We start from the raw sequence: 26,607 nt of genomic DNA on the forward strand, positions 1-26,607 counted from the left end.
CCATTGATTTTGGGTGCCCAATTTGAGATGCATAGGACCCAATTCTCCTTGTCCCCACCAAGTACTTAGCATTATACAGCATTTTTAATGTCCAAAGCACAGGTCCTGTTGACTTCAGGTGCAGCTGTGAGTACTCAGCACTTATGTAAAATCAGACTCTAGGGTCTCAAATTGGGCATCCAGAAAACAAGGTACACTAAATTAGTGATCATCTGTGGAAATATGGTTGAAGTGATTTGCCTAGCATCACATACAAACTCTGTGGAACAGGCAGGGATAGAAATCAGTTCCCCAGGGTGGCATTCAACTGCCTGAATCAGGAGACTGCCCTTTCTCTTCCTGAAGCCTCAGACCTCATTTACCACACACCCACCAACTTCTGCCACAAACGAAAGAGGGATCCTACAAACAACAGTCTCATTCACTGAACTGTACTGAATGAGGCAGGGGTCCTGTGGAAAAGACAGCAAATGACCACAAACAAATCTCCTGCTCCTACTGAGTCCTGGGCCGGAAGGTTTTACAAATATGGTACTTGTTCTTCATGTGTTCCTCCAAGCACTTGAGGCAGCTGCTATGGGGGTCACTTACAGGCACAGGTCTGTTACAGTCCACGCAGGGCTTATCCCAGGAGACTTGGGCATGTCCCACCTGGGGTGAAGTCCCCGCTGAGACTAACTCCTAACTACACGTAGCTACTTAGCAATAACTACTATAAACAAAATATTTATAAAGCCTTAAGGCTCTAAGTCAGTAGAAATGAAACTGCTAGCCCTTCTAATGAAAGGAAAGGTGCTCTGACTAACCACCACAGGTGGTGAGAAGGAACTGAGAGGGTGCAGGGCCAGCAGTAAATACAGTGCTATTTTACAAAAACATTGTGTAATAGATTTGTCCTTGAATAAGTAAGATTAAGTCCATTTACAAAATGCAAACACTCTAGCTCTGTACGCTATTAGCTCTATACTGATTTGCAGTGAAATTATGGCAAATATTCAACGCCTGCTTTGCCAGACATATCAAGTATTTTGTGAGTGGCTGCCTTTCCTAAATTAATCCTACAAATGCAGAATGTGTAGGCCAAGTTCAGCATCCTTCTGAGATTTGGCTTGATTAACAGCTCATTTAGGTTACAACGATCAAATTCTTTCCAGGTTTGGCTGCTACTAGCATTCCTCCCTCAAACATTTCAAAGTCCACACTCTGGATCCTCTCCTATCTCCCTTATATTTAATTGGGAAACAGGTCACCTGCCCAAGGTCAACCTGCTAAAAAGGTGGGGATTTCTCAGGTAAACACTGCCAGCTTGCTGCAAATTATTCTACATTATGGTTTAATTTAAAAATGTATATGAACATTAAAAAGTTACAATGGCCTTTTCTGTTTAGTCAATCTTTTTCAAGATATGGCAAGTGAAACTGAAAAATATTTATTACTTTTACAATTTGAAGTCAGACCTGAAGGGAAAGGAACAAGACTATCACCCTACACAGTTTTTTCCAAATTGACAAGAGTAGAATGTTTATTTGTCCTGGGAAGGAAGCACAGTCAGACACTGATCTAATAGCTGCCTCCTACATCAGTACTTCCCAAAATGGGGCCATCAGATTAGTACAATGGATCCACAGGAAACAAACGCCGACTTGTCACTGTAAACTTACTACTGTGGATAAGAAGCTGCTCACTGCTTTGAGACCCACCTTACCTCTCTTGCTCCTCCAACAGTTTTAAATACTGCTTACTACAAAGGAAGCTCATATTTATGATACCGAAAACTCAGGAAGCATCTCTGCAGCCCAAGCTAAGGTGTCAGCTCTCACACCACAAAGCTCAAGTAACTGTGTGTGTCCAAGCTATGTGAGATGTCAACTGACACAGCAGAGCTTTGTGGTGAGAGCAGACTCGGGGGGGGTGGGGGGGGGGGGCACGGCGGAGAGAGAAACTAGTTACAGTAAGGAGTATCACAACTTACGAATTATTCCATACAAAAATACTCAGCAACTTCATTACACAGACTGTGAATCACTGTTTTGGGACATAACTAACTACATAGGAACACATATGTCCTTGTCTTGTTGTCATGGGACCAAAAAAAATAAAAGTCACCTGTAGTTTGTTTTTTTAAATCGTTTAACAAACATGCTTCCTCAAGGAAGCCTATAAACGATTTCTACTCCTCCCAAACAAACATTAAAATAGATTACAGAAAATATGGATCACAAATCCAAACAAAAATTACAGTACAAACAAGGCGTATGCTAAATACCACCACTTTCAGTTTTGGTGCTACCCAGCTATATAGTGTCTATTTAGACTGTAACTTTAAAGACAATATACCCCATTTTGATCTATATGGTGCTTGCTATTTTATTTTACAGAGCATCAGTACAGCAACATTAAATTACTGTAGGAAAGTGCTGTACGCGAACAAAACTTTCAACGTTGAGTGCCTAACTTTAGGCAGCTAAAAACACACTTACGCCACATTTGACCAAGCTGTCTGACCCAAAAAACCCAAAACCTAATTTGAGGGATGAGTCTGATTTTGTTAAGAAATTTTCTATACATACCAGTTTTTCAATTTCAGATTCAAGATTCTGTATGCAGTCAAGTTTTCTCTTACGACAGCGCTGTGCAGCAATTCTATTTTTACTTCGCCTTCGGATATCATGGATACAATCCAGCTGTTCAGGAGTCAATTTGTGCATTTTCAGAAATGACTGAAAGTCATTTCTAGAAAGTGAAATGATCCTTTGTGAATTAAATGGCAGTTTTACCTAAAATATAAAATATAGTTTTGAACCAAGGAGGAAACTGATACAAGCAAAATTAAAAATCAGCTAAACTGGAGGGGTTTCTTGAAATTAATAAAACATTTATAAAAAGCAACTTAACTGAAAGAACATGAGCAGAACTAGAACACCAACATTAACCAGAGAGGCAAAAGCAATCTGTGATCACATTTGCACAGTCACATCGATAAAATCCCAGGATTTCAGGCAGATATTCTGATAGAGTCCAGTAGATGTAATCCAAGGACTTTGCTCATTTAATTTCACATTTTCCAAAAAGGAATATTCAAAAAAAAAAAATCTACTCCTGTGCAGTGGATCACAACACACCAGGTATTAGTCAGTGAAATGGTTCTCAACCTTTTTGGGCTCAGTACTCATTTGTAAATGTTTATGGCATGTCACAACCCAATAAATAGTCTGGGGTGAAGGCCCTGGAGTGATTTCTGTTGAATTCTGCCCCCCAATAGGGTTGGGTCCTGCCCAGCACTGATCCCACAGTGGTAGCTCCTACGCTGTGGGGCTAGCTAGGCTTGGCTCCGGGTGATGCAAACCTCCAGGGCTGCAGCGCCACCTAAGTTTGGCCACACCCACATGACTGGACCAAACTGGAGTTGTGACCTGGCTCATTGAGTTGCAGTGCCACTCACTCAAATTTGGCCTACTCAGACTCAGTTATCATAGTTAGGCCAAATCTGAGTGCCCATCCATCCTTGTGGGACAGAAGCCATAGGAGCCACCAAGCAACCCTTTGAAACATTTTGGCAACCCAATTTTGGGTCCCAAACCACAGGTTGAGAGATCTTGAGTTAGTGTGTAAGACTTTCTAGAGGCATCCCCCAGCACAGTCTGAATCTTCCCCTAAACCATTAGCAATATATAATATTGCATATATATTTTACACAAATACATATCTATAAATGTGTATTAAATTGTTTCTATTGTAAGGGTAACTGGTTGCAACTCCTGTATTTAGGTTGCTTAACACTTTCCATTATTATATATAGAATTGAGCCTCCTCCCCACTATGCATGCTTGAGCTTTGGGGACAGCAGCTGCCACAAATATGCACACATACAAACATTATAAGGCCTGTCACGAATGTTTGGTTCATGTTGAAAGCCATCTTTATTTTTCAAATGCAATATTTATATTTTAAAGTAAGCTATTAAGAGAATATATGCAGACTTAATAAAAAATAAAAATGTCAAAAATATTATCAGCTTACTTTCACCTAAAGAACTGAATACAGGGAGGGAGTCTTTCAACAGGTTTCTACTGCTACCACTAGAGACCTCACTAACACTAAAGAATTGGATGGAATGCTGCTCCAGACAATAATGCTATTTACCATTCCATGAATTTAAGGAATGGGCCAACTTCAACACTGGAGTTAGCTAGCAGTTTCCCACTTACGTTCAGTGCAAGTTTTGCACTGCTTATTTTGGGGGCTGAATCTGTTCTTAAAGCCTGAAAGGTAAAACACTTCTTTAGAGTAATGAAGAGTTCAACATCACGGCACTTTAGAATTTCCATTTTTCTACATAGTCTGTGGAAATTGATTACTTACAACATTCAACTGAAGGTAAAAGTTCTACCATATGAACAAAAAAACCAATGCATTGAGAAGGATGGGGAAAAAAGAAAAGAAAGAACAGGAGTGCTTCACTTCATCACAAAAACAAGCACTAAGCAATTTCTGCAGTTGAAGAAACAGACAAATATAGAATCAAAGCAGCAGAAGCAAGTGCAGTATAAAAGTAGTTTGGAATTATACAGAATACAGCTGGTCAAAAACCACAGTTTCCCCACTCCCCACCCCCTTCCAAAAAAATATTTGCCACCAGATTGCAAGAAAAATCCAAGATTTCAAAGTTTCCAGTGGAATGAAAATTCAAAAAAGTTTTTAATATCAAACATTTTGTTTTGGCAATACTTAATCATTTTGACATTTATAGTATATTTTAAAATGTATTTCATTTAAGTCAAAACAATTCAATATCAAACAGCTGGAAAAGTAATTTCAATTTTTTCCCCACTGAAAATTTTGTCAAAAAAAATTCACACAAAACATTCAATTTTAACTAAACTGCTATTTTCTATCAGTTTTATTTTAGTTTATTTTAACTAAAATAAAACTGATAGAAAATTTTCCTTAGAAAATTATGCAATTAACTCTAATACCAACATGTCTCCTCTCATCTTGCACTTTCCACACACTTCATAGACATTATGAATTTCAATAAACCTCCTTCAACAACATAATTATTTTAAAATTGCTAACTGTATTACAACAGATCTTCCAACAATTTTAGATGGAGAAATAAAATGGTACTTTCCCCCTAGCGTTTTGAAACCAAGCAAAAAAACTGTCTGGAACTAATTGGATTTCAGAAAGAAGCATACAGATGTATGGAAACAAAAATATAGCCAGACCATCCTCACCTCACATTCCTGTTCTCTTGCTGAACAGGACTCACTGTCTCCCTCAGTGTCAGTTTCAGAGTCTTCTCCCAAACTTATCACACAAGTATATGAACATTGTTCTTGTTGCGGTTCCTGGATATAATCTCCACTATTTATCTCTGGGCTGTTTGAGCATATTTCAGTACCAAGGTTACTTATAAATGGGCAGTTGACAGAGTTCAGAGTTGTAAAAGTTCTTTGAGAACAAGGTTCAGGGCTCTCATTGAGACTGATACCTAACCATGGGCACTCTGATTTTTTTCCTGAATATATTGGTTCTGAGCATTCTTTTGCTGTTGCAGATGACAAACGCATTTGACAAGCAGTCTCTGTATTGTAAATGTCACTCCAGAAACCTTTGGCTAGGTGTTCAGCCACCTCTCTCTCCACGCTGCTTCGGTCACTAGTTGATGTAATGCTTATGTCTTCTCTAGCGCACAAATCAGACTTCAAAAGCAAATCATCTTGATTTTCACTGATTGGTTTATCATTCCTAACAACAGTACCTGTCACAGTTTTTTCAGCTACAACTGTGTTTTGCATACCACTGAAATTTAAATTGCTGTATTGCTCATATGGGCCTAGAAAAGGCGCAGAATAAAGTTCATGAGGTGCAACAGAAGAGTTTTGGGGAAGAGAAACAGCATCTGTTTTCTCTATAGGATATGAGATACTCTGAGACACAGACTCTCTCATCAATTCCTCTTCTTTCTCCCCACCTTTCTCCCCCTCTTCCATTTCTACCCGAGTCTCTTCACATTGCGAGACCAGCTGCACAGCTGTGCACTCCTGAGCTTTATGTATGGCATCATTAAATGATTCACTCTGATGAATGGATGTAGCTGATGTTACCTGATTATCTTTAATACTGCAGAGATTGGTTCCAGTATGGACTTTGTCACTCCCAAAAGCTTTCTGGAACTTTCTATATTTTGGGCATAGGGAAAACAAGCCAGAAACATTATCTTTTTCTAAATATGCAGGATCGCATGTTTGATTGGTATTATCTTGGAGATGAGGACATACTTTTGCATTTTCTTCATCTTTGTTGAGCTTTGAATTAGGAGTTGCAGTGTATTCAGCTTCCAACAATTCCTCCACTTCGTCATCTATTTCCAGGTTCCCATCATCCACAAGGGAAATGTTAACATTTGCTTTCTCACAGCGTGAGGTACAACATTTCTTTCTAGGGCATTCCTGCTGGTCTGCTTTACAGTCCAAAAACTTGAATTTGAGAAACTGAAAGCAAGATTCCTCAATATCATATACTCCCAAAAACTTTGCACACTTGCAAACTTCGGACACATTGTCTTTATTTAAAATAAGTTTGGCAGTATATGCAAACTGAAGCAAAGGAGCAAATCCTTTAAGTGTCACCTGTTTGGTTTAAAAAAAAAAAGAAAAGAAAAGAAAAAGAAAAAGAAAAAAAGAAAAACAAACAAACGTTAGTATGGCTCATTTCTCATTAGGCTGAGACTTGACACAAACCACAGTCCTGTCACTCTTATACAAGAAGTCAGTATGAAATGGACTCAAATCTTCCCTGCCCACTGACATGGGAGCTGCTTATCCTAGTCCTACAACTGTTTGCTGACAAAGTTTTGATGTCTGGTCTGCCTGGGCTTAAGACAGATAATGGGTCCCCCATCACAGGAACATTCCCTGCTCAGTCAGGTCAAACAGGAATCAATGAACAAACAGATCCAGCCCTGTGGGGAAATGGTGAGCAGAAATGAGGAAAGGAGAGAAGGTAGTTTTCCTTAAAAAGAAATTAACCAAGAGTTATATCTAGCCAAGGTCCCTCAAAAAATCCATCTTTTGACATGACAGAATTTTATTGTGAACCTTTTATAGCAGAGTTCCACTTCACAGTGTTAAATAAATTGATAAAATTCCAATATATTACTATTACTCAAAGATTAAAAGTATCACTGTTCACTGTAGAGCAGTAAACAGATGCAAAAGCAGGATTAGATTTTCAGGTTTCCTTTCAAAACACAAGGTACTGCAGGATAATTTACAGGCAAAGTCACTACATTCCTGGCATCTAGCACACTCCTTTTTAAATGCAGCCACCATTATTCATTCACAGTCTAATGTGTTACTGACTCAGATATCAGTAATAATATGAATTTGGTCGTGACTCGTTATTTAACTTCTTTAGCATAGGGTATACCCTCCATCCCCGGTTCCTCCCATTAAAAGGAAATTTGATTTCTGTCTGAACAGATATCAAACTGACAAATTACTCTCAGTTTAATGACTCACTGGAATCAGGTCCAGTTCTGAAAGCTCCACACCCTATTACTACACACTCTATTTCTGCTAGGGATCTGAATCCTCTCTCAGAGCAATACAGTACCCACTGAATACCACCCAAAAGAGTCCAATCAGTTTTTTCTCTTCAGTTTTAATGCCAATCTCATACTCTTACTTCCCTAAAGGTTTAGGGACAGATTCTCCTCCTTCTGCCAACCCTTCATGTTCAGTACTCCCTTTTGATTTCAGTGAATCTGTTCATGGCATAAGAGACTACTTGCAGAGTAAAGTACTACTCAACTTAAATGTGGCGGACCCCAACAGCAAATAAAATCAGGTTCTATTATATTCAATGTGATTGGGATCACTATTTTAAACCAATCATAACAGTATGCTGCAGAGTATTCCAAACACATGGTGATACAGATTTTAGAGGAATCCTGAAACATCTTGTGAAGTTTCAAACTATTTTGGAGCATGCTCTGAAGACAGCAGCGTACACGACAGTTTGCATTTGGGAAAAGATTGCGTGCTTTCACTTACTCATGTGGCACTGTTTATTAATCAACACAGTAACTTAGCTTCAAACACTTGTAAAACCACTAGGGAAAAGAAGATGTCAACCTTCCCATCTTCAAATCTCAAACATATATGCAGTAATGGCAAGTAATTAAGTCTAACTAGTGACCTGATTTGTTGAGTGTTAAGGCAGACTGTGTATATGAACTGAAATGGTGAATAATACAATGTATTCCAATAATACAATAATTCAAAGTATTCCCTTCGCACACACGAAGCAGAGTGATCTACAATACACCTCTACCTCGATATAACGCTGTCTTTGGGAGCCAAAAAATCTTACCTTATAGGTGAAACTGTGTTATACTGAACTTGCTTTGATCCACCAGAGTGCACAGCCCCACCCACCCCGGAGCACTGCTTTACCGCATTATAGCCAAATTCCTGTTAGATCAGGTGGCATTATATCGAGGTAGTAGTGTACCTTCAGCTGCATTTGAAGCCCACACCAGCTTGGGGAATATGAGAATTTAACATCTGTGCAGCACAAAATATTTTTCGAAACACAAGCTACGATCCTGTAAGCAAGAAATATTTATTTCATTTACAGCTTTTTAAAGAGATAACTTGATGTTAAATAGCTCGTGTACATTCTCATTTGAGTGTCCCCCACATCCTTACACTGAATGCTTGATAAATGACAATTCCGAAGCAGTGATTTGTTCACCAATGAGTTTCCCAGTTCCTAAACCACTTAATTTAAGATTATTAGTTACTTAAAGTTAACACCAGCCTATTGTAGAGCATAATTTAATGTAATGGCGTAGAAACATAAATATGGTGATGTACAGAAGTATGGCAATTAATGCCACTCACCTCTTCTGGTAAAGTGATGAGAAGGTCAGCATTCAACTGTCCCACAATTCTTGAAAGAAAATAGCTGCTGCAAGCTGCAAGCACAGATCGATGAGCCCGAAATCGCTGATCTTCCACTAGAATAGTAACATCACAAAGAAGATCTTGCTTTCTCTGATCATTGAGACTGAGTAGAACATTGGTACTGTGTACTGAAGACTCGTATGCAAAAACCACACTATTCTTCTCACTTAAAGGCATTGTGTATCAGAAGTATTAGGGCTATTCTCAGTGGAAAACATTCTTCTGTTCTTCAAACCTGAAAAGAAACATGAAAATTTATACAGTACATAAGTATATGATATGAGTCATAGTATTCTTAATGCTGAATTCCTAAGAAGGGACAATTTAAGTTATACATATTTCACCCTTAAAAAAATAAGATTACTGTTTAAGTATCTAGATCCTACGCTAAACAAAAGGCCAACAAATAAGATAGTTTAGATACTCCTTTTTAAGTAAGTTTCAAAATACACTCTTTAGTAAGCTTAACTTTAATTATATTATTTTCCTCCAAATAAATCCTGCTCCAACCACTCATGGAGGAAAAATACATTTGAAAACAGCATTTGAAAAACTATCACATTTGTTTTTGAAGATCCATGTTGATTAAAAGTGACAAATTTACCACAAAACTCTATGACATGAAATAAGTATCTGTATTTAAAGACCTTTTCCTGACTGCAGCATTACAGAAACTGAAAGAGGAACAAGCTATAGAGGCTCTAGATCAAAGTTCATCAAGATACTACATAAGCTGCTTTTGTTTGTTTAATGTGGTATACACAAACAAATTCAAAGAAATCCTACAATATGCTACTTAAAAACTGCAATAATGACTCAATAACTCAAAAAGCTACAAAGAGTCCTGTGGGCACCTTATAGACTAAGAGATGTAGTGATCCCACAATAAAAAAGATGGAAATAAGATACGGAACATTTTGCAACAAGTTAGTTGGTTTGCATGGCTGCTTGGTGGCCTTAAAAGGAACATGCTTGCATTTTCAGGGAGCAAGTGCCTGCATCATAAAGACACTAGAAACAAGCATCCTCACTGGCAGTCTCAAAAGAGGCAACTGAAAAAACAAGCTGAACAGCCATAGAAACAGAGCTACTATTTGATGCCCAGAGATGATCACCCAGAAGTCACAAAGCAGATTCACTTAAAAAATTTTGTATACATACATTATGATTACATAAATAATGTCACTTCACATGATATTTTTCAACTTTTTTCCATGTGGGCTTGGAAAATAGCAACATTTTTATTAGAGCTGTCAAGCAATGAAAAAAATTAATCGCAATTAATCACACTTAATAGAATACCATTTATTTAAACATTCTTGGATGTTTTCTACATTTTCAAATATATTGATTTCAATAAGAACACAGAATACAAAGTGTACAGTGCGCATTTTATATTTTTTTATTACAACCTAATACAAGTACTGTAGTGCAATCTCTTTATAATGAAAGTTGAACTTACAAATTATGTACAAAAAATAACTGCATTCAAAAACAAAACAATGAAAAACTTTAGAACCTACAGGTCCACTCAGTCCTACTTCAGCCAATTGCTCAGACAAACAAGTTTGGTTATAATTTGCAAAAGATAATGCTTCTCACCTCTTGTTTACAATGTCACCTGAAAGTGAGAACAGGCCAGCTACAACAGTGCCATGCAAAAGCATCACAAGGTATTTACATGTCAGATGCACTAAATATTCGTAGGTCCCTTCATGCTTCAACCACCATTCCAGAAGACGTGTCCATGCTGATGACAGGTTCTGCTCGATAATGATCCAAAGCAGATCGGACTGATGCATATTCATTTTCATCATCTGAGTCAGATGCCACCAGCAGAAAGTTGATTTTCTTTTTTGGTGGTTCGGGTTCTGTAGTTTCCACATCGGAACGTTGCTCTTTTAAGAGATTTGAAAGCACATCTCATCCCCCTCAGATTTTGGAAAGCACTTCAGATTCTTAAACCTTGGGTCGAGTGCCATATCGATCCTTAGAAATCTCACATTGGTACCTTGTTTGCATTTTTACAAATCTGCGTGAAAGTGTTCTTAAAACAAACATTCACTGGGGTGATCATCCGAGACTACTATAATATGAAATACATGGCAAAATGTGGGTAAGATAGAACAGGAGACAATTCTCCCCCAAGGAGTTCAAACATTTTTTTTTTTTTATACAAGCATCATCAGCAAGGAAGCATGTCCTCTGGAACGGTGCCTGAAACATGAAGGGGCATATGAATGTTTAGCATATCTGACACGTAAATACCTGCAATTCCAGCTGTTCTCACTTTCAGGTGACATTGTTTGTTTTAGCAATTGGCTGAACAAGAAGTAGGACAGAGTGGACTAGTACGCTCTACAGTTTTACATTGTTTTGTTTTGAGTGCAGTTATGTAACCAAAAAAACTACATTTGTAAGTTACACTTTCACAATAAAGAGATTGCACTACAGTACTTGTACGAGGTGAACTGAAAAACAGTATTTCTTTTATCATTTTTACAGTGCAAATATTTGTAATAAAAAAATATAAAGTGAGCACTATATACTTTGTATTCTGTGTTGGAATAGAAATCAATATATTTGAAAGTATAGAAAAAATACCAGTTTAAAAGCATTAAATATTTTTGGATTTCTATTGTTTAACAGTGTGATTAATCACGATTAATTTTTTAAATCGCAGTTAAATTATGTGATTAACTCTAAAAAATTAACTGCAATTAATCGACAGCCCTATTTTTTAATTTAATTGTTCAAAAATGCCTAATGTAAAAACAGCATTCTTCTTACGTTAACAGGCAAAATTCATCCTTAATTTCATATGCTGCTATGGAGTAATACCAGAAATACACATTGCTTAATATTTGATTTATTGGTGGTTTGAGGGATACCCAGCAATAGTGGCAATGGTGGGAGGTATTGTATGTTTTTATATTCTTGGGGGTTGGTATACGGACAGTTCATTTACTTGTAATTTTATCATTGCATTGGCAATGTTTGTAAGATACCCAGAGTTTGAGATAGCTGTTTCAAAAATGAAATGTCAAGCATGCACTGTAATGACTATTCCTCTGTCTAGAAAAGATGGACCTAATTCCCCTCTACAACTAATCCATCTACCAAACTAATCAAGGTAACTAACTTTTCTTTCCACTCCACAGTTGATCTTTCTCCTTCTGTCCTTTCCTCCCCACTTTATTGATTTTCCCCCTCCTCTTCCCACCTCACTTTGTTTGCATGTGTTCTTTTCTTCTACACCCATTTATCACTGCTGTCTCATTTCCCCACATTGTGTGATCATTCTCTCTTCCTCTAATTTGCCTGCCTCAGTGTTGGATGACCAAAGGCTCTGTACAATAAAAATTGCACACATCTCCCAATATGCACACATTCATATGTTTGAACATGCAGTTTCATCAAACCCAAAAAACACCAAGCCTTTTCAAGTTCGTCTATAACACATTCTTCCATTATCCACTGTTATATTGATGTCACCAGACATCATTTCGTAGAAGTGTCACCCCTCCATCCCTGATGGGAAGAAACAGGAGGGAACTATAAGAGTAAAAGAACAAGAGTTTCCAAAATATGGCCTTGATGCCAAAATTTGTTTAGACTGACACGACTGATAATGTTAATATCCCCACTGGGCTGAGAGAGAGATTCTGGGTTGGTGGGAAAGCTTCAGATTATCAGTAAATCAATATTTAAAGGAGTGCATGAATACAAGATTTAAAAACACAACTTTAAGACTCACAGAAGAGCTGATACGTTCGATTTTACTACAGATATTCCTAAACTCTCAGGAGAGAAAGTGTGTTGACAAGAGGAGAGTACCCAAGGAAAACAGACAGCAGACATCCTAGCCTCTCTTCCCCTTGTTATCTGCTCTCTTCCAGCATCTAGCACTGACCAAGTTCACCATTATGCTCCAGTCCTATCTCTATGCTATGTTTGTACATCCCCACCTTCTTCAGAGACAGACTCCTGATGGAACACAGACAGTCATGGTGGAAGAAAGTTGTGAAGACAAATTGGCTGATACCAGGCTGCCCAATCTTTTTGTAGACCATGACAATCTGTATTCAGCAAGTTTCAGCTAACTGCAATTAAACGATGCTGGGACCAGAGTACGTCACATTTAGCTGACAAGGCTGAACACAACTTGTCCAGACATCTGCATTATGGCCAAGAGTGTCAGTTAAAGCTAATCTTGACAATTGTGTTCAAACACATCCGAGTATTATAATGTACACAAGGTCACTGTCATTTAACTGTGGTAGAAATACCTGCATTCAGTCTACTCTGCAGCTTAGTGTTGGTTGCACTGTTGCTAGAGAATTTTCTCAGTGCAGATACACTCTTAAAGTTAAGATACTTTAATCTACCTTCAAAGTCTAATGTCAGCCAGAGTAATATTTTCCCACTGGGGGATGCTATAAGAAGTCTGAATGGTTTTGTCAACACTAGAGTGTGTTGTTTTTGGGTTTTTTTGGGGGGAGAGGGGAGGTGTTGGGTTGGGTTAGGTTAGGAAGGGGGTAATAGTACTAATACTGGCAAAAACACCACAATCCAGTCTGTTAGCACTCAGTACGTCAGTGTTATAGTGGGAGGTTCTCCCTTCCCATACCCCCCAAAAAACTAATCCAGACAACCTATTAATGAAAAATACTGAAATTATGCTTGCTATTTTTAACTAGTCAGCAACAGCAGTGAGGTATCAACGATACCAGTAACTAGAACCAGAAAGTTCCCCAGACTACACTTAACATTAAAGGGAAAGCCACACATCCTTTATAACAAGCCTCCATAAAATTGGATCTTGAGAACATAAGAACAGCCATACAGGGTCAGACCAAAAGTATCATCTATCCTAGTATCCAGTCTTCTGACAGTAGCCAATGCCAGGTGCTTCAGAGAGAATGAAAGAACAGAGAATCAAGTGATCCATTCCCTGTCGCCCATTCCTAGATCCTGGCAAGCAGAGGCTAGGGACGCCATCTCTCCCATCCTGGCTAATAGCCACTGATGGACCTATCCTCCATGAACTTACCGAGGACTTATAGAAGCAAACAGCTACTGAAGAAAAGGAAGTAAAGTTGAGCACAGCACAGAATAGTTGGCTGGAAATTTTTCCCACAGCTGGCAGGGTATATCACCTCAATTGAACATCTACTACAGGGCCCTCATTTAGATAGTGATATTACTCAGTGAGATAAATGGGGTAGGATAAGGGAATAGATTCATACTATTGATGCTGATGTTGTTTGGTTGGAAACAATCTTCTGCAGGGCTGATTTTACAATCATATAGTCTATTATTTTACATTGTGAAGGCTAACTTTGTGATACCAATCCTGCCTTGACAAAGAAAGTGAGGATTTTTAATAATACAGTAGAACTTCAGAGTTATGAACACCAGAGTTACGAACTCACTCGTCAACCACACACCTCATTTGGAACCGGAAGTGCAGTCAGGCAACAGCAGAGACCAAAAAAAAATAAAATAAAATAAAAAGCAAATACAGTACAGCACTGTGTTAAACATCAACTACTAACAAAACAAAGGGAAAGTTTAAAAAAGATTTGCTAAGGTAAGAAAATTGTTTCTGTGTTTGTTATGCATTTTTCTTCTGCATAGTAAAGTTTCAAAGTTGTATTAAGCCAGTGTTCAGTTGCAGACTTTTGAAAGAAACATAATGTTTTGTTCAGAGTTATGAACAAACTTAAATTCCGGAGGTGTTCCTGAGGTTCTACTATACATCAATTGTGAAAAATAGCAAGAACTGCAAAAAAACAAAAAATTAAAAAGGTAAGAAGTTTTTCACATCAGATTTTCCATGAATATAGCTCATGCCATGGCTGTAAAGCCTGAGCAGTCTTTTCTTTTTTAAATGTGAGAAAGACCTCAAACTAACATCATTTTAGATTTTAAAAACAACACACACATTATTTCAGATAATCAAAACAAGTTAACTACTAATTCTATGCAACAGTTTACACAGGAATTATGAAATACATAGAGCCCCTTCTTTCCATTTTCCGCCCCCCCTAGTAATTTACCAGTGTTTATTACCACAACAAAAAAAACAGGTGAAAATACCCTATTAATTTTTCTGGGTAAATACTGAGGTTTATTTTGGTGGATGGAAATACAGGGGAGGAAGTATTCAGCAGATTAATGCTTTGAATTCCGTTCATCAGTGTGGTTTGCTGCAGAACTAAAACAGAACTCAAAACACAAGGCCACCTCTGAGTTTAAGAAAAACAATACAATACATCTCCAATCACCAAATAAAATTTTATTTGAACAAACAGCTTACTCTTATAGATTAGAACTAGTAGCCTATAAATATTTACATTTAATAATTGGCCCATGCCATTTGCAGTGCATACCCTCAACTTCATCCTCATCTCCTGTTTTTGTTTCTTTAAAACTTTCAAATACTTTGTGTTCTGAAACATTCTGATACAGATTTTTGTTTTCTTTCCATTTGTGTGTGTCAAATCTTTAAACAGCATCTGCTATCAGCTTGAAATGAGTACATGGTTGGTGTGAGATTCATCAGTATGTTCAGATGCACACGCACTTTGGTGCTTGTGTGCGTACCTGTTTGTTTACTGTGTGTATCTTCTAGACTAATATATAGCCTTACTTCAACAGGCAGCTTTGCATACACACACAGATTAAAGTATTATCATAATGCATATTATCTCATGTAATATATTGTATTTTCCTAATAAAACCAGTTATTTTTTATATTTGAATGATACAAACCTAAGGGTAAAAATTGGAAAAAACTGAATACTTTTTGTAAAATCCAGGAATTTTTCAGTAAAAACTGGTTTAAACTGAAAATCAAAGGGCTTCGAAATATATAATTTAATTAATGTAATGTAATTTAAATTAATCATTAAATTCCATCCTACCTGAGGAGTCATGCCATACAAAAATGTATACAGCATTAAGTGTGAAACGCAAATAAAGCAAGTAAATTAAAATTCCATGCTTCTATGTTCTTAACTCATCCCATTGATCCTACATATTACAGCGCAGAGACAAATGGTGGGTGAGCTTGTATACAGTACCCAAAGGTCTCAAAGGCACAGCAAGGAACTAAGAATATGACGGCAAGCTAAAAAAAAGTGAAATGCAAAACTGAAAACAGTTAAGATTTGATTGCTAGGGTGAAAGCTCACACAAAACTAGTTGTGTCTAGAGAGGATGGTGAAGTAGGTACAAACAGCATACAATTATAAAGCAGTTTTTTAAATTGCTTTTTCCATCCTCCCAAATGAAATCCTAATGCACTCACTCTGCCTGCTTTAAATGTAACCAAGATTGAGACAATATATACACCAGAAATCTCAACCAAGGTTTCTCTCGATATGAATTCATTCCAAGATCTATCTAGTCCAGTTAAAATATTCCCTCCTTCATACTAGAGAGGACCAAAAAGACTGTTACGCATATGCAAATAAGGATAGTCTCCACCCTATGACCAAAATGCATAAGATGATTTCAAACCTCTCCCCACTTACATGTTTAAAGTCAGCAGTGAGCTGCCAGCACTGCTTCTATCACACTGTTTAAGTTTGGTCCCTTCAGTTCATGTTAGTTTGTTTAAACAATTCAGGTGCCTTCAAATCAAAGTTTTAAATGAGCACTTTCAATCTAACTGATTTTTTAATTTGTCACTGACAAGCTACTCCTTTAAAGAACTCAAAATAAAGTAAGTTCTTATTTCCATTTTTTTAATTATTTTAAAGCATGAAACCCAGATTTTGAAATGTTTTAAATGCATAAAATACAGGAAACTGTAGCTGGAATTTCAAAGTTTTCAAGAAAGGACAGTTTTTTTTCTTTTAAAATTGCTCTAGTTAGTGAAATGCTTCCTCCTTGTCAAGTCTAAACAATGGCATATATGAAAACAAAAGGAAAAGAAAGCACAGGACCACAAATGCTCATGGAAAATAACTGTGTCAAAACAGGAAAAAGAGTAAACACAATATACAGATAAAGCAGTTTCGAGAACTAAAGACAAAGGTGAAAATGACTGCTATCTTATTGTGGTTTTTCAGCTGAGAAATTAGGGTGCTTCCCCAGCACAGGCTTTAAATATTTGTCTAATAAATCATCCATTCTTCTCTTATGTTGGGGCTTAAACACATTATTAGAGACCATATAGCTGTACTACCATGTCCTTGTATCAGTACATGCATCTGCAAACCCACCATATTCTCTGACATATACTAGACCAGCGGTCCACAACCTATGGCACGTGTGCCAAAGACAGCACGCGAGCCGATTTTTAATGGCATGGTGCTGCCTGCTAGGACTCCAGCGTGTCATTAAAAATCCTGCCCAGCCCGGTCCACTCTCCTCTGCCCTCCACTCCCCCCGTGGGGGAAGGGAGCAGAAGCATGGCGTCTGCACGGGATGGGCAAATGGCCCCACTCTCCCCGTGCGGCAAGCTGTGGGGTCCGTGCTCCCAGGCCGGAGTGCCTGGCTGAGCGCAGCAAGCTGCCGGCCCTGCCCCCGCTGTCCCCCCTCCCCTGGAGCCCTGCCGCTGCGTGCGCAGCACTCTGGGGGCTGGGGCTGCGCGCTCTGCTTGGTGGTTCATGGTAAGGGGTATGGGGCTGGAGGGGTTGGATAAGGGAGGGGGCAGTCAGGGGACAGAGAGCAGGGTGGGTTGGATGGGGTTGGGATCGGGCAGGGTGGCTAGGATGGGGTCGGGGGTCTCTGGAGGGGGCAGTCAGGGAGCAGGGAGGGGTTGGATGAGGCATGGGAGTCCTGGGATCTGTCAGGGGGTAAATAGAGGTCAGGGCAGTCAGGAAGCACGGGGGATTGTATGGGTCGAGAGTTCTGGGAGTCCTGTCAGGGAGCAGGCAGGGAGCGGTTGGATAGGCATGGGAGTCCCAGGGGTCTGTCTGGGGGGTGGCGGGGTGGATAAGGGTCGGGGCAGTCAGGGGACAGGTAGGGGGCTGGGTCCTAGGGGGGCAGTCAGGGAACAAGAAGCAGGGAGGCTTAGATAGGGGTGGGGTCCTGGGGGCAGGTGTCCCAGGAGCGGGGAGGGGTTGGAGGATCTGAGAGGGGGCAGTCAACCCAGCCCTCTGCCCTGAGCCCTGCACACCCTCCAGGCCCCTGCCCTGAGCTCTGTACCTCCTTCATACACACCCAGCCCTCTGCTTGACTGTTTCACCCCTCCTACCATGACCCCAGCCCTGACTCTGGTACCCCTCCACATACCCAGCCCCACCTCTGCCCTGACTCTTGCACCCCCCACACCCCCACCCTGAGCACCAAACAGGAGCTCCTGCACCCCCCACCACCACCACATTCCCACCTGCACTCCTCATATCAAATGAGAGCTGCCCAGGTAAGTGCCCCACACCCAAACCTCCTGCCCCAACCCTGAGCCCCCTCCCTCATTCTAGCTCCTGGCCAGACCCTTCACCCCCTGCCCTGTGCTCAGTGCACCCCCACCCTCAGCTCAGTGCAGAGAGAGGAAGATAATGAACCAGAACCAGGGAGAAGGTAGGTACCTACTGTATGTGGGCAGGGCCAGGACCCCAGACCGGCAGCGGGCTGAGCGGATCCGGCAGCCAGGATCCCGGCTGGCAGGAGCTGGCAGATGGAACCCCTGAGTGGCAGCGGGCTGAGCAGATCAGCACACTGCCAGTCTGAGGTCCCAACCGCCAGTGCCGCACAGCCTGCTGCCAGTCTGGGGTTCTGGCTGCCATACCCTGGCCAGCCAGGGTCTCGGCTGCACCTGCTGCCGGCCTAGCAGAACAGAACCGCAGACCAGCAGCGAGATGAGCAGGCCAGCAGCATAAGATCAACATTTTAATTTAACTTTAAATGAAGCTTCTTAAACATTTTGAAAACCTTATTTTACAATACAACACTAGTTTAGCTATATAAAATATATAGACTTATAGAGAGAGCCCTTCTAAAAACGTTAAAATGTATTACTGGCATGCGAAACCTTAAATTAGGGTGAATAAATGAAGACTCGGCACACCACTTCTGAAAGGTTGCCAATCCCTTTGCTAGACCCAAAGATGGCAGTTTTCAGAAGTGATGTTAGGATAGTATTTTGTTTTAGTATCCAAGGATATTTAATAATTACCCTTCCTTGAAAAGGGATCATCTGGGGAGCGTGAACAGCTCCACAGTAGACTTTTAAAAGGTAATGAGTCAGCAGGCATTAGTCTACTTTAGGGAAAACAAAGCAAAGGTTTTTTTTAAATTTTGATGTTTATGGTGTATCTGTCTCTTAAGAGAAGTAGATGGGGCTATTAAGTTTTTCTACTTAGTGACAGTCTTAGACATATCCCCCCAACAATCCATAAATGAGCAAGCAAAGCATGAACAGTAGCCAAATATAATGGACAGTGCCGACAGTTTATTTCATTATTTCAAAAGTGAACTTTTAAAGTCTAAATCACAATGTCCCTTCAAATGATAAAAAGCTAGCAGCTTATTTTAAAACGAATACCTGAGTAATAAACACTAGAAATTAGGCAGCTGATAATTTTACAGTAATATGAGGTTCTCTGATAAGCTAACACATAGCCAATTAAAATAATTTATACCAGATTAAGTGGCCAAATGCACCAGATAAGAAGAAAGAGTATGCAAGCTATTCCCTTGCAATACTGTTAGTTAGGTCAGCAAAAAAATTTCCCTATGAGATAAACAGGCCCTTCCCCTCCACCCAAATAAAAATAAAAAGAAACAGACACTGTGTGAGAACTCGCTACTAAATATGAAATTTCCATCATGTCTCAGTTATAAAATGAAACACTGTCTTCAGTGCTATAACAGTGTCAAGGCCCTTAGCCCAGAAATTTTACATAATTTTAGTGTGGTACGTTCTTTTGGAAATATGGTTCTATGTATATACTTTATTTCACCTCCCCAGCATATTTTGATACTCCACTACAACTGATATTTTTGGTTCCTTTAAGTGCAATTCTACTCTGAAAAGTGACAAAATGTAAATCTAAGCTCCATGTTTTCTTTCATGGATTTACAGATCAAAATATTTAGCTTACAAGTAAAAATAGTTTTCCATCTTAAACCACCAGCCTTACAAGCTTATCCTGCGTTCTCAAAGTCCAGCTTGGTTGTTTGTTTCTTGTTCATCGCCACCAGTATAAAGATTCTGCACAGCAAATTATATCTGTGACATCTGTGCAATCCCAACATCTTCAGTGGATCTCTACATGTGTAACCTGAACTCAGTAAACATCTCTATAAAGATACACAAGAATGCACACTATTTTAACAGTGTTGGCACTGCACTGCTAACATAAGTAAAAAGCAACACAAAATAATTTCTCTCTAAAGTAAACAGATATTGCCAAAAACACACAATGGAAAGATTTGAGTAAGAAAGTGGGTTTAAAAAAAAAAAAACCCCAACAGCAACAGCCACCTCAAGTCACTTTTCAAGGTAGAAAAAGCCTATCAGATCTATAGAACAGTTGTGTGTTTCTGGTGTTATTCTTATTAAAACAAATAATTCATCGGTTTAAAGTTTTACACATCTGTATTGTAATAACTGTATTACATTGGAATGCTTTAAACAAAGTTACATTTTAAGATCAGAATAAGTTAGTGGTAATAGAGAGCCAAAGTTGCAGTTACTCACAATTCTTGTTAAAAAAAAATAAAATAAAATAAAAATCATCACTGGAGTCCTAGCCCAAGTCTACATTAGAAGTGCTTTGCCAATATAGCTCCTAACGTAGACAATGCACCAGCAAAAGTGCATTTTTGCAGATATAGCTTATTCCAGCCACTCCTCCCCACCCAGCCCCACCAAAAAGGTGTAGAGAAACTATATTACCATATACATTACAGGGCAAGATAACTACTAAATGAGTATAAAGCAAGTTAGTCTCGAAGCAAGCCTCAAACAAATACAAGAGTCCAGCAGTATTCTGTATGAGGTATTTTAGTTTGTCAGTCTTTTCATAGCAAAAAACTCCTTCTACATCAAGTCTTCCTAGCAGAGCATCCCAAGAAATCAGAACTTGAGATGCCATGATTCAGTTCTCATAAGTCAGAGAAATATACTGGATTAGAATAGAAAAGGTGGCATCACAGTGATATGATCAGACTCATTCTGATCATCTTTTTAAAAACAAAAGAATCTGAGCCTTGCATACTCTGTGACAGCTGAATTTACTATTAAATTCATTTCTCAGTAAAGAGTTGTGCCTCAGAAAGAACTTTCTAGCCCTTATGGCAGCAAAGAAAACCCTGAAAGTGTTAGCCTGTACAAACTGGTGCAATACTAGAGTCTACAGGCAACCTGAAACACAATAGGCAAGAGGTATGAATGATACATGTATCTCAATGATGTAAGCTTTAAACCTAAAAAAGACAGTTTAAATGTCACCGCTGTTCACTATTTCACTGCTGGTCATTTTAATAAAAACATCCAACAACTGTGCTTATCCCACAATCCTTAACTGCCTCCCACACCTCCAAACTGCCATCTACTCAACTGCCAGCACCTCCGGCTTCTCCATTTGTGTTGTCCATACAAAAAGCTTTGACACACCAAACACCGGAAGTATGGAGAAATCATAAGATCAATTTCACATACTACCATAATAGACATGAGACACTCTATTAGTTGCATTATTTCATTTACTTAAATATTAAAAACCTACTTTTTATAGTTTAAATGAAGCAGCTGCAGAATTTCCCATGTACTGCACCAGTGTTTCAAAACATTGGAATCTTGCCATAGAATTTAGGTCTAGGTTGCCAAGTAGTCTGAGGCCTTAGCTAATACCAACTCCAACAGACCACATTTGTCTTTACCAGTATAGGATTAGTATGATAGCTGTACACATTTCATCAACTTTCCCAGCTCTAATCAGGACACTTGCTATCTTCATAGGAACTAGCTGGGAAAGCACATGCAAGCTTCTTTCACCAATGTATGGAGAAGGCTCAACTTGCCAGAACAATGTTTTCTTAGCACCAGGAGCAGCTTCTTGTTTAACCAGATGGTAAACAAATACACTTCAGAGGTCCCCAAATGGAGGAAGATCTGAACCACCATTCTCAGACTCAGGAATTAGTCCCCCGGCTCGATTACCGTTTTGGGTTTCCCATCTAGGATGTACCTCTCCATTTCCTCAGGAATACCACCTAAGAACTGTTCCATTTGGATCAGGAGGTGCAGCTCGTCCAGATTGTTAACCTTTGTTCCTGATATCCAGGCTTCATAATTCTTTGCAATGTGGTAGGCGTGTCAGGGGAATGACACATCTGGTTTCTATTTTAGGGCTCTGAACCGCCAACGGGCATGTTCAGCTGTTATCCTCATTCTGTATCTGGCCTTGGTTTGAAAAAGTTTATAATCGCTCATTTTCTCCTTAGGCATTTCAGCCGCCACCTCTGCTAAGGGTCCACTGAGCAGTGGCCTCAATTCTACCATGTACTGGTCTTCAGAGATGCTGTACCTAAGGCAGGCCCTTTCAAAATTTTCTAAGAAGCCCTCAGTGTCATCACCTGCCTTGTAGGTGGGAAATTTCTTGTGATGTGGAACAATCATTGGAGCAGGGTTGTTAGGACTGGCTGGAGCATCCTGCCTGGCCCGCGCCATGTCCATTTCATGCTCTCTCTCTTTTTCCCTCTCTTCACTCTGTTTTTGTTGTTTTTCCAGTTCTCGTTGGTGGGCTGCATCTTTGGCTTCTTGTTCTCTTTTCTTCCCTTTCTTTCAGCTCCACCTCTTTTTCTCTTTTTTCCATTTGTCGCCTGTGGTCTGCTTCTTTGATTTGTCCCTCTGCCCCCATTTTTGCCCTGGAAGTCATGGTTCCTGTTTTCTTGTGTTGGGGTGCCCTCTGCTGGTTTACTGTCTGAATTACTGTTCCTCTGCTGCCTGCTCTGTTGCTAAGCAACAGAGTGTTTCTAACAAGCCTTCCCGAATAAAACTAGAACAAAAGGAAAACCTTCATTTGCATGTGTATTCTGCTGGTGTAGCTGATTCACAGCTGGAGTTCTATTGTCTACAAAAGACCCCTGTTAACTTAATGGCCCTTGCCTGAGGCCATTTCTATCCACAGCCAGACAGAGCAAGGAAAAAAAAATTCACTGGCTGTAGGTTTAAAAAAAAAACAAAACCTTCTCTCTGCTTACAAGCAGCTAACAGAGAAAAGAAAATTAATAATTTTACTGGCTTTTGGATTCTACTATCCCAACCGCTGCCAACATGTCGTAGTATAATTCCCAATTCTTAGCGTCCAAAATATGGGTACTAGCATGAATTCCCCTAAGCTTAATTACCAGCTTAGATCTGATAGGCTGCCACCAATCAGGAATTTTTCAGGGCCTGATACCCTCTGGTCCCCCCAAAACCTTCCCTGGGGACCTCAAGACCCAGATTCCCTGAGTCTCACAACAAAGGGGAATAAACCATTCCCTTCCCCCTCTCTTCTTCCTCCCAGCTCCTTCCTGCCCTGGGAACACTAGGAGATCACCTGATTCAACTTCTTGAATCACCACACCGAGAGGACTGTTACCTTCCCCCTCACCCAGAGGCAATACAAGCTGCGTGAATATAACACAAAGAGAAAATTTATCCTTCCCTTCTCCCCACCAATTCCCTTGAACCTTAACTAGGAGAAAAAAATTAAACAGGTCTTAAAAGCAAAACTTTTAATAAGAAAGAAAGAAAAAGTAAAAGGTTTATCTCTGCACTTTAGATGGTAAACAATTGCAGGGTCTTTCACCTATAAACAACAGAAAGAAACTTTCTCCAGCAGAAACACAATTTAAGCTACTTCCAGCAAGTACACATATGTAAATAAAAAAAAAATTAAAAGACTATGACCGTCTTTTCTTACTCACAATTCTGAATAGATAAGAGACTGTAGCAGGGAGATTGGCAGAAACCTGGTTGCACCTCTAGTCCCGTCCAGGACCCAGAGAGAACAAATCCAAACCCCAAACCCACAAACAAAAGCTTCCCTCCACAAGATTTGAAAGTATTTTGTCTCCTGATTGGTCCTCTGGTCAGGTGTTTGCGGGTCACTGTTTGTTAACCCTTTATAGGTGAAAGAGACATTAACCCTTAGCTATCTGTTTATGACAGTTACAGATGTGTTTTCCACCAGTCAGCTAACTCTGTGAGCATGTTTTCCTTTACTTCTAAATCTGGGGCCATCAGACATTTCCCCCTCAAGACAATTCCCACCCTCCCACCTGCAGAACTTTCCAACACAGCAAGCATGACTCTGTTTCTTCATAATCTGTGTAGAACATGATGACAATTATCCATTTTAATTAGTACCCAATTTGTGATATTAATCCTTTGTGATAAGCAGGATAAGTCACACCTTCTGAACACTTATGCGCAGTTAACCTCTTCAGGAACTCCGCATGAACTGCATAACTAAGACAGAATGACTCTCTAGTAACTGCAATCTGATCTGATTTAGAGGTCTAGAAGCAGTTTCATTTGTCCACTGTGCCACAAAGACTGTAAGGCTGTCATTTATCACTTGAATAGACAGAGTGTGGGACTTGTAGCCATTAGTAGCTGCTAATACAGACAAAGGTGGCCTGCATCACTCTGCATGTAACTAATGTTTGCACTTTGACAAAGTTTTAAGTTCTTAAACAGTTAAAAGACAATGTCATAATCAGACAGGGCAATAGATCCGGAGACAAGAAATCCGGGTTCCATTCTTGACTCGGACATTGAGCTGCTATTCAACCTTATGAAAGTCACTATACCTACATCCATTTCCTCATCTGCAAAATAGGGATGACACTTATACTTTTCTTTTTTTAAGAAAAAAGCTTTGAAATCTACAGATGAAAAGAACTAAGGTATTTACTACCATTAAGAGAACCAGTGTGGCTACTTGGCAGTTCAACAAGACGTTAGCAATAGGTTTTAAATAACAGTTTTATATCTATGCCCTTTCCCCCAACTCACTCTCCTTTTATGGATACAGAGTTATGTTTCAGATGGATGCTTGCAGTAGTTGAGTTGCTGATTCATGATGTTATGCTGACAAGGCATGAGCAAGCATTCTGTTTTTGTTCATCTTTACTTTGAAAACATTTTTAAAGGAACCAGGATGATTTTTAAAGAAAAAGATTAAGATAGTATTAATTTGCTTTTTTCCCCCCAATATAAAACGAAAGAAGCAGTTACCTCATTCATAAAATAAGAACAAAATTGTACTCTTTGAGTCACTAGTCAAAGCATCTGGCACAATACTAACATTGTACTTCAATTAATTAATTATATAATTTACGTAATTTCTGTAAGAGCTTATTAGGTCATCCAGTATATCTCTATGCCAATCCAGGACTATCATCACAGTATTATTTAGAGCTCTGCTGAATCAAAATTAAGTAGTTAGGGGCCAGCAAAATCATTTTTTTGTCTTAAAAATCCATGAGATTCTGAAAACAGACTTGGAATTGTTTCAATTTGCCTTCTGTTTCGGTTTTTTAAAGGTTTTAGGATTCACCATGTCCAAGTTTTCTTAGAAGTCATGTGAGCTAACAGTTTACCTTTTAAAAAAATGAAAGCCACGATTCCCACGCAGTGGTAAGACTCTGGAAGCTGAAACTTTAAGGAAAAAAAATTCAAAAAAGCCCCCAATAAAATCAGGCAAGTTTTCAACAATGAATAACGCAGTTTGCACATTATTTCCCCAAAGAAGCTATACTAAAGTAGAATATTCTAAAGCTAGAAAATGTTTCCATTACTAAACCTAATTCTTCCTTATCTTAGAGCATGTTTGACTCACTTGTTACTCAACATTAACTGTTTGGGTCAGGGCCAGTAATAGCTTTATTATGCTTTTCTGGGTAGAAGTTTTAATTTTAAACATTTTTAAGGTTGGGCATGGGATTTAGAAGTCCCCACTCTTATCTTCCATCCTCCACAAATTCTCACCCTGATAGCATTCAAAAGAACTTCTTGTGAAAAACAGTGCAATTATAGAGACACCTATCGTGGGCATAGCTCACATTTCAAGAAAAACTTAAAAGCACTGTGACAGTTTGACTTTCTAAAAGAGGATTGGGTGGACCACAATAAGTCAATTTAGGGTAAGAGTGAAATTGTTGTAACGTGACTTATGTTAAATCCATGAAGCAGATCACATGGTCATAAGGTTGCATCTTCTAAACTTCTACCCACCTTCAGACATCATTACTTTATACTCACAAAGAAGTGTCTCACATTGAGACAAGTCCCAGAATAAAACATTTGCATTTATGAACACTCCCAGAGTTAGAGAACAAAAAATATTCTTAAATTTTTATACAAGGTTTCAGGTTCACTATTTAACAGTTTACTGTCAGCTCCTGGCTTTATTTAAAAGGTAAAATCCTTCACCTTTACCCTCAAGACTTGGAAGCTATGCAAACTTATTCCCTCCTAAAAATGTGAATTGTTTCATATATTTTATATTCAAGAATTTCTTAATTCTTTAACATTGCTTAAGTATGGAAAATGACATGCAATGGCTTTAAACACAGCCCTAAGGATTTTACTTGATTAGTACTGGGGAAACTGTTTGGATACATACACAGGCGTACAAACATGTATAATAAAACAGGGAACTAACAGTGCAGAATT

General features: G+C 39.1%; 1 protein-coding gene across 5 annotated transcripts in view; it reads right to left on the reverse strand.

Moving 5' to 3' along the window:
* BACH1 (BTB domain and CNC homolog 1) overlaps window positions 1–26,607 on the reverse strand; it is a 42,674-nt gene that overhangs the window by 12,169 nt on the left and 3,898 nt on the right. For 3 of the 5 annotated variants that reach the window (XM_030579349.1, XM_030579367.1, XM_030579358.1), the window contains 4 exons: window positions 25,533–25,590; window positions 8,913–9,210; window positions 5,238–6,635; window positions 2,571–2,777 (listed from right to left, as the gene is read on the reverse strand). In XM_030579349.1, the coding sequence (XP_030435209.1) occupies window positions 2,571–2,777; window positions 5,238–6,635; window positions 8,913–9,152 (1,845 nt within the window). In that variant the 5' untranslated portion in view covers window positions 9,153–9,210; window positions 25,533–25,590. Of the gene's footprint in view, window positions 1–2,570; window positions 2,778–5,237; window positions 6,636–8,912; window positions 9,211–20,074; window positions 20,387–25,532; window positions 25,591–26,607 lie in introns of those variants that run through there. The other 2 variants (XM_030579374.1, XM_030579340.1) reach the window with 2 other exon arrangements.

The sequence above is a fragment of the Gopherus evgoodei genome, chromosome 1, assembly GCF_007399415.2.
Source record: "Gopherus evgoodei ecotype Sinaloan lineage chromosome 1, rGopEvg1_v1.p, whole genome shotgun sequence".
In the NCBI taxonomy this organism is placed as follows: Eukaryota; Metazoa; Chordata; order Testudines; family Testudinidae; genus Gopherus; species Gopherus evgoodei.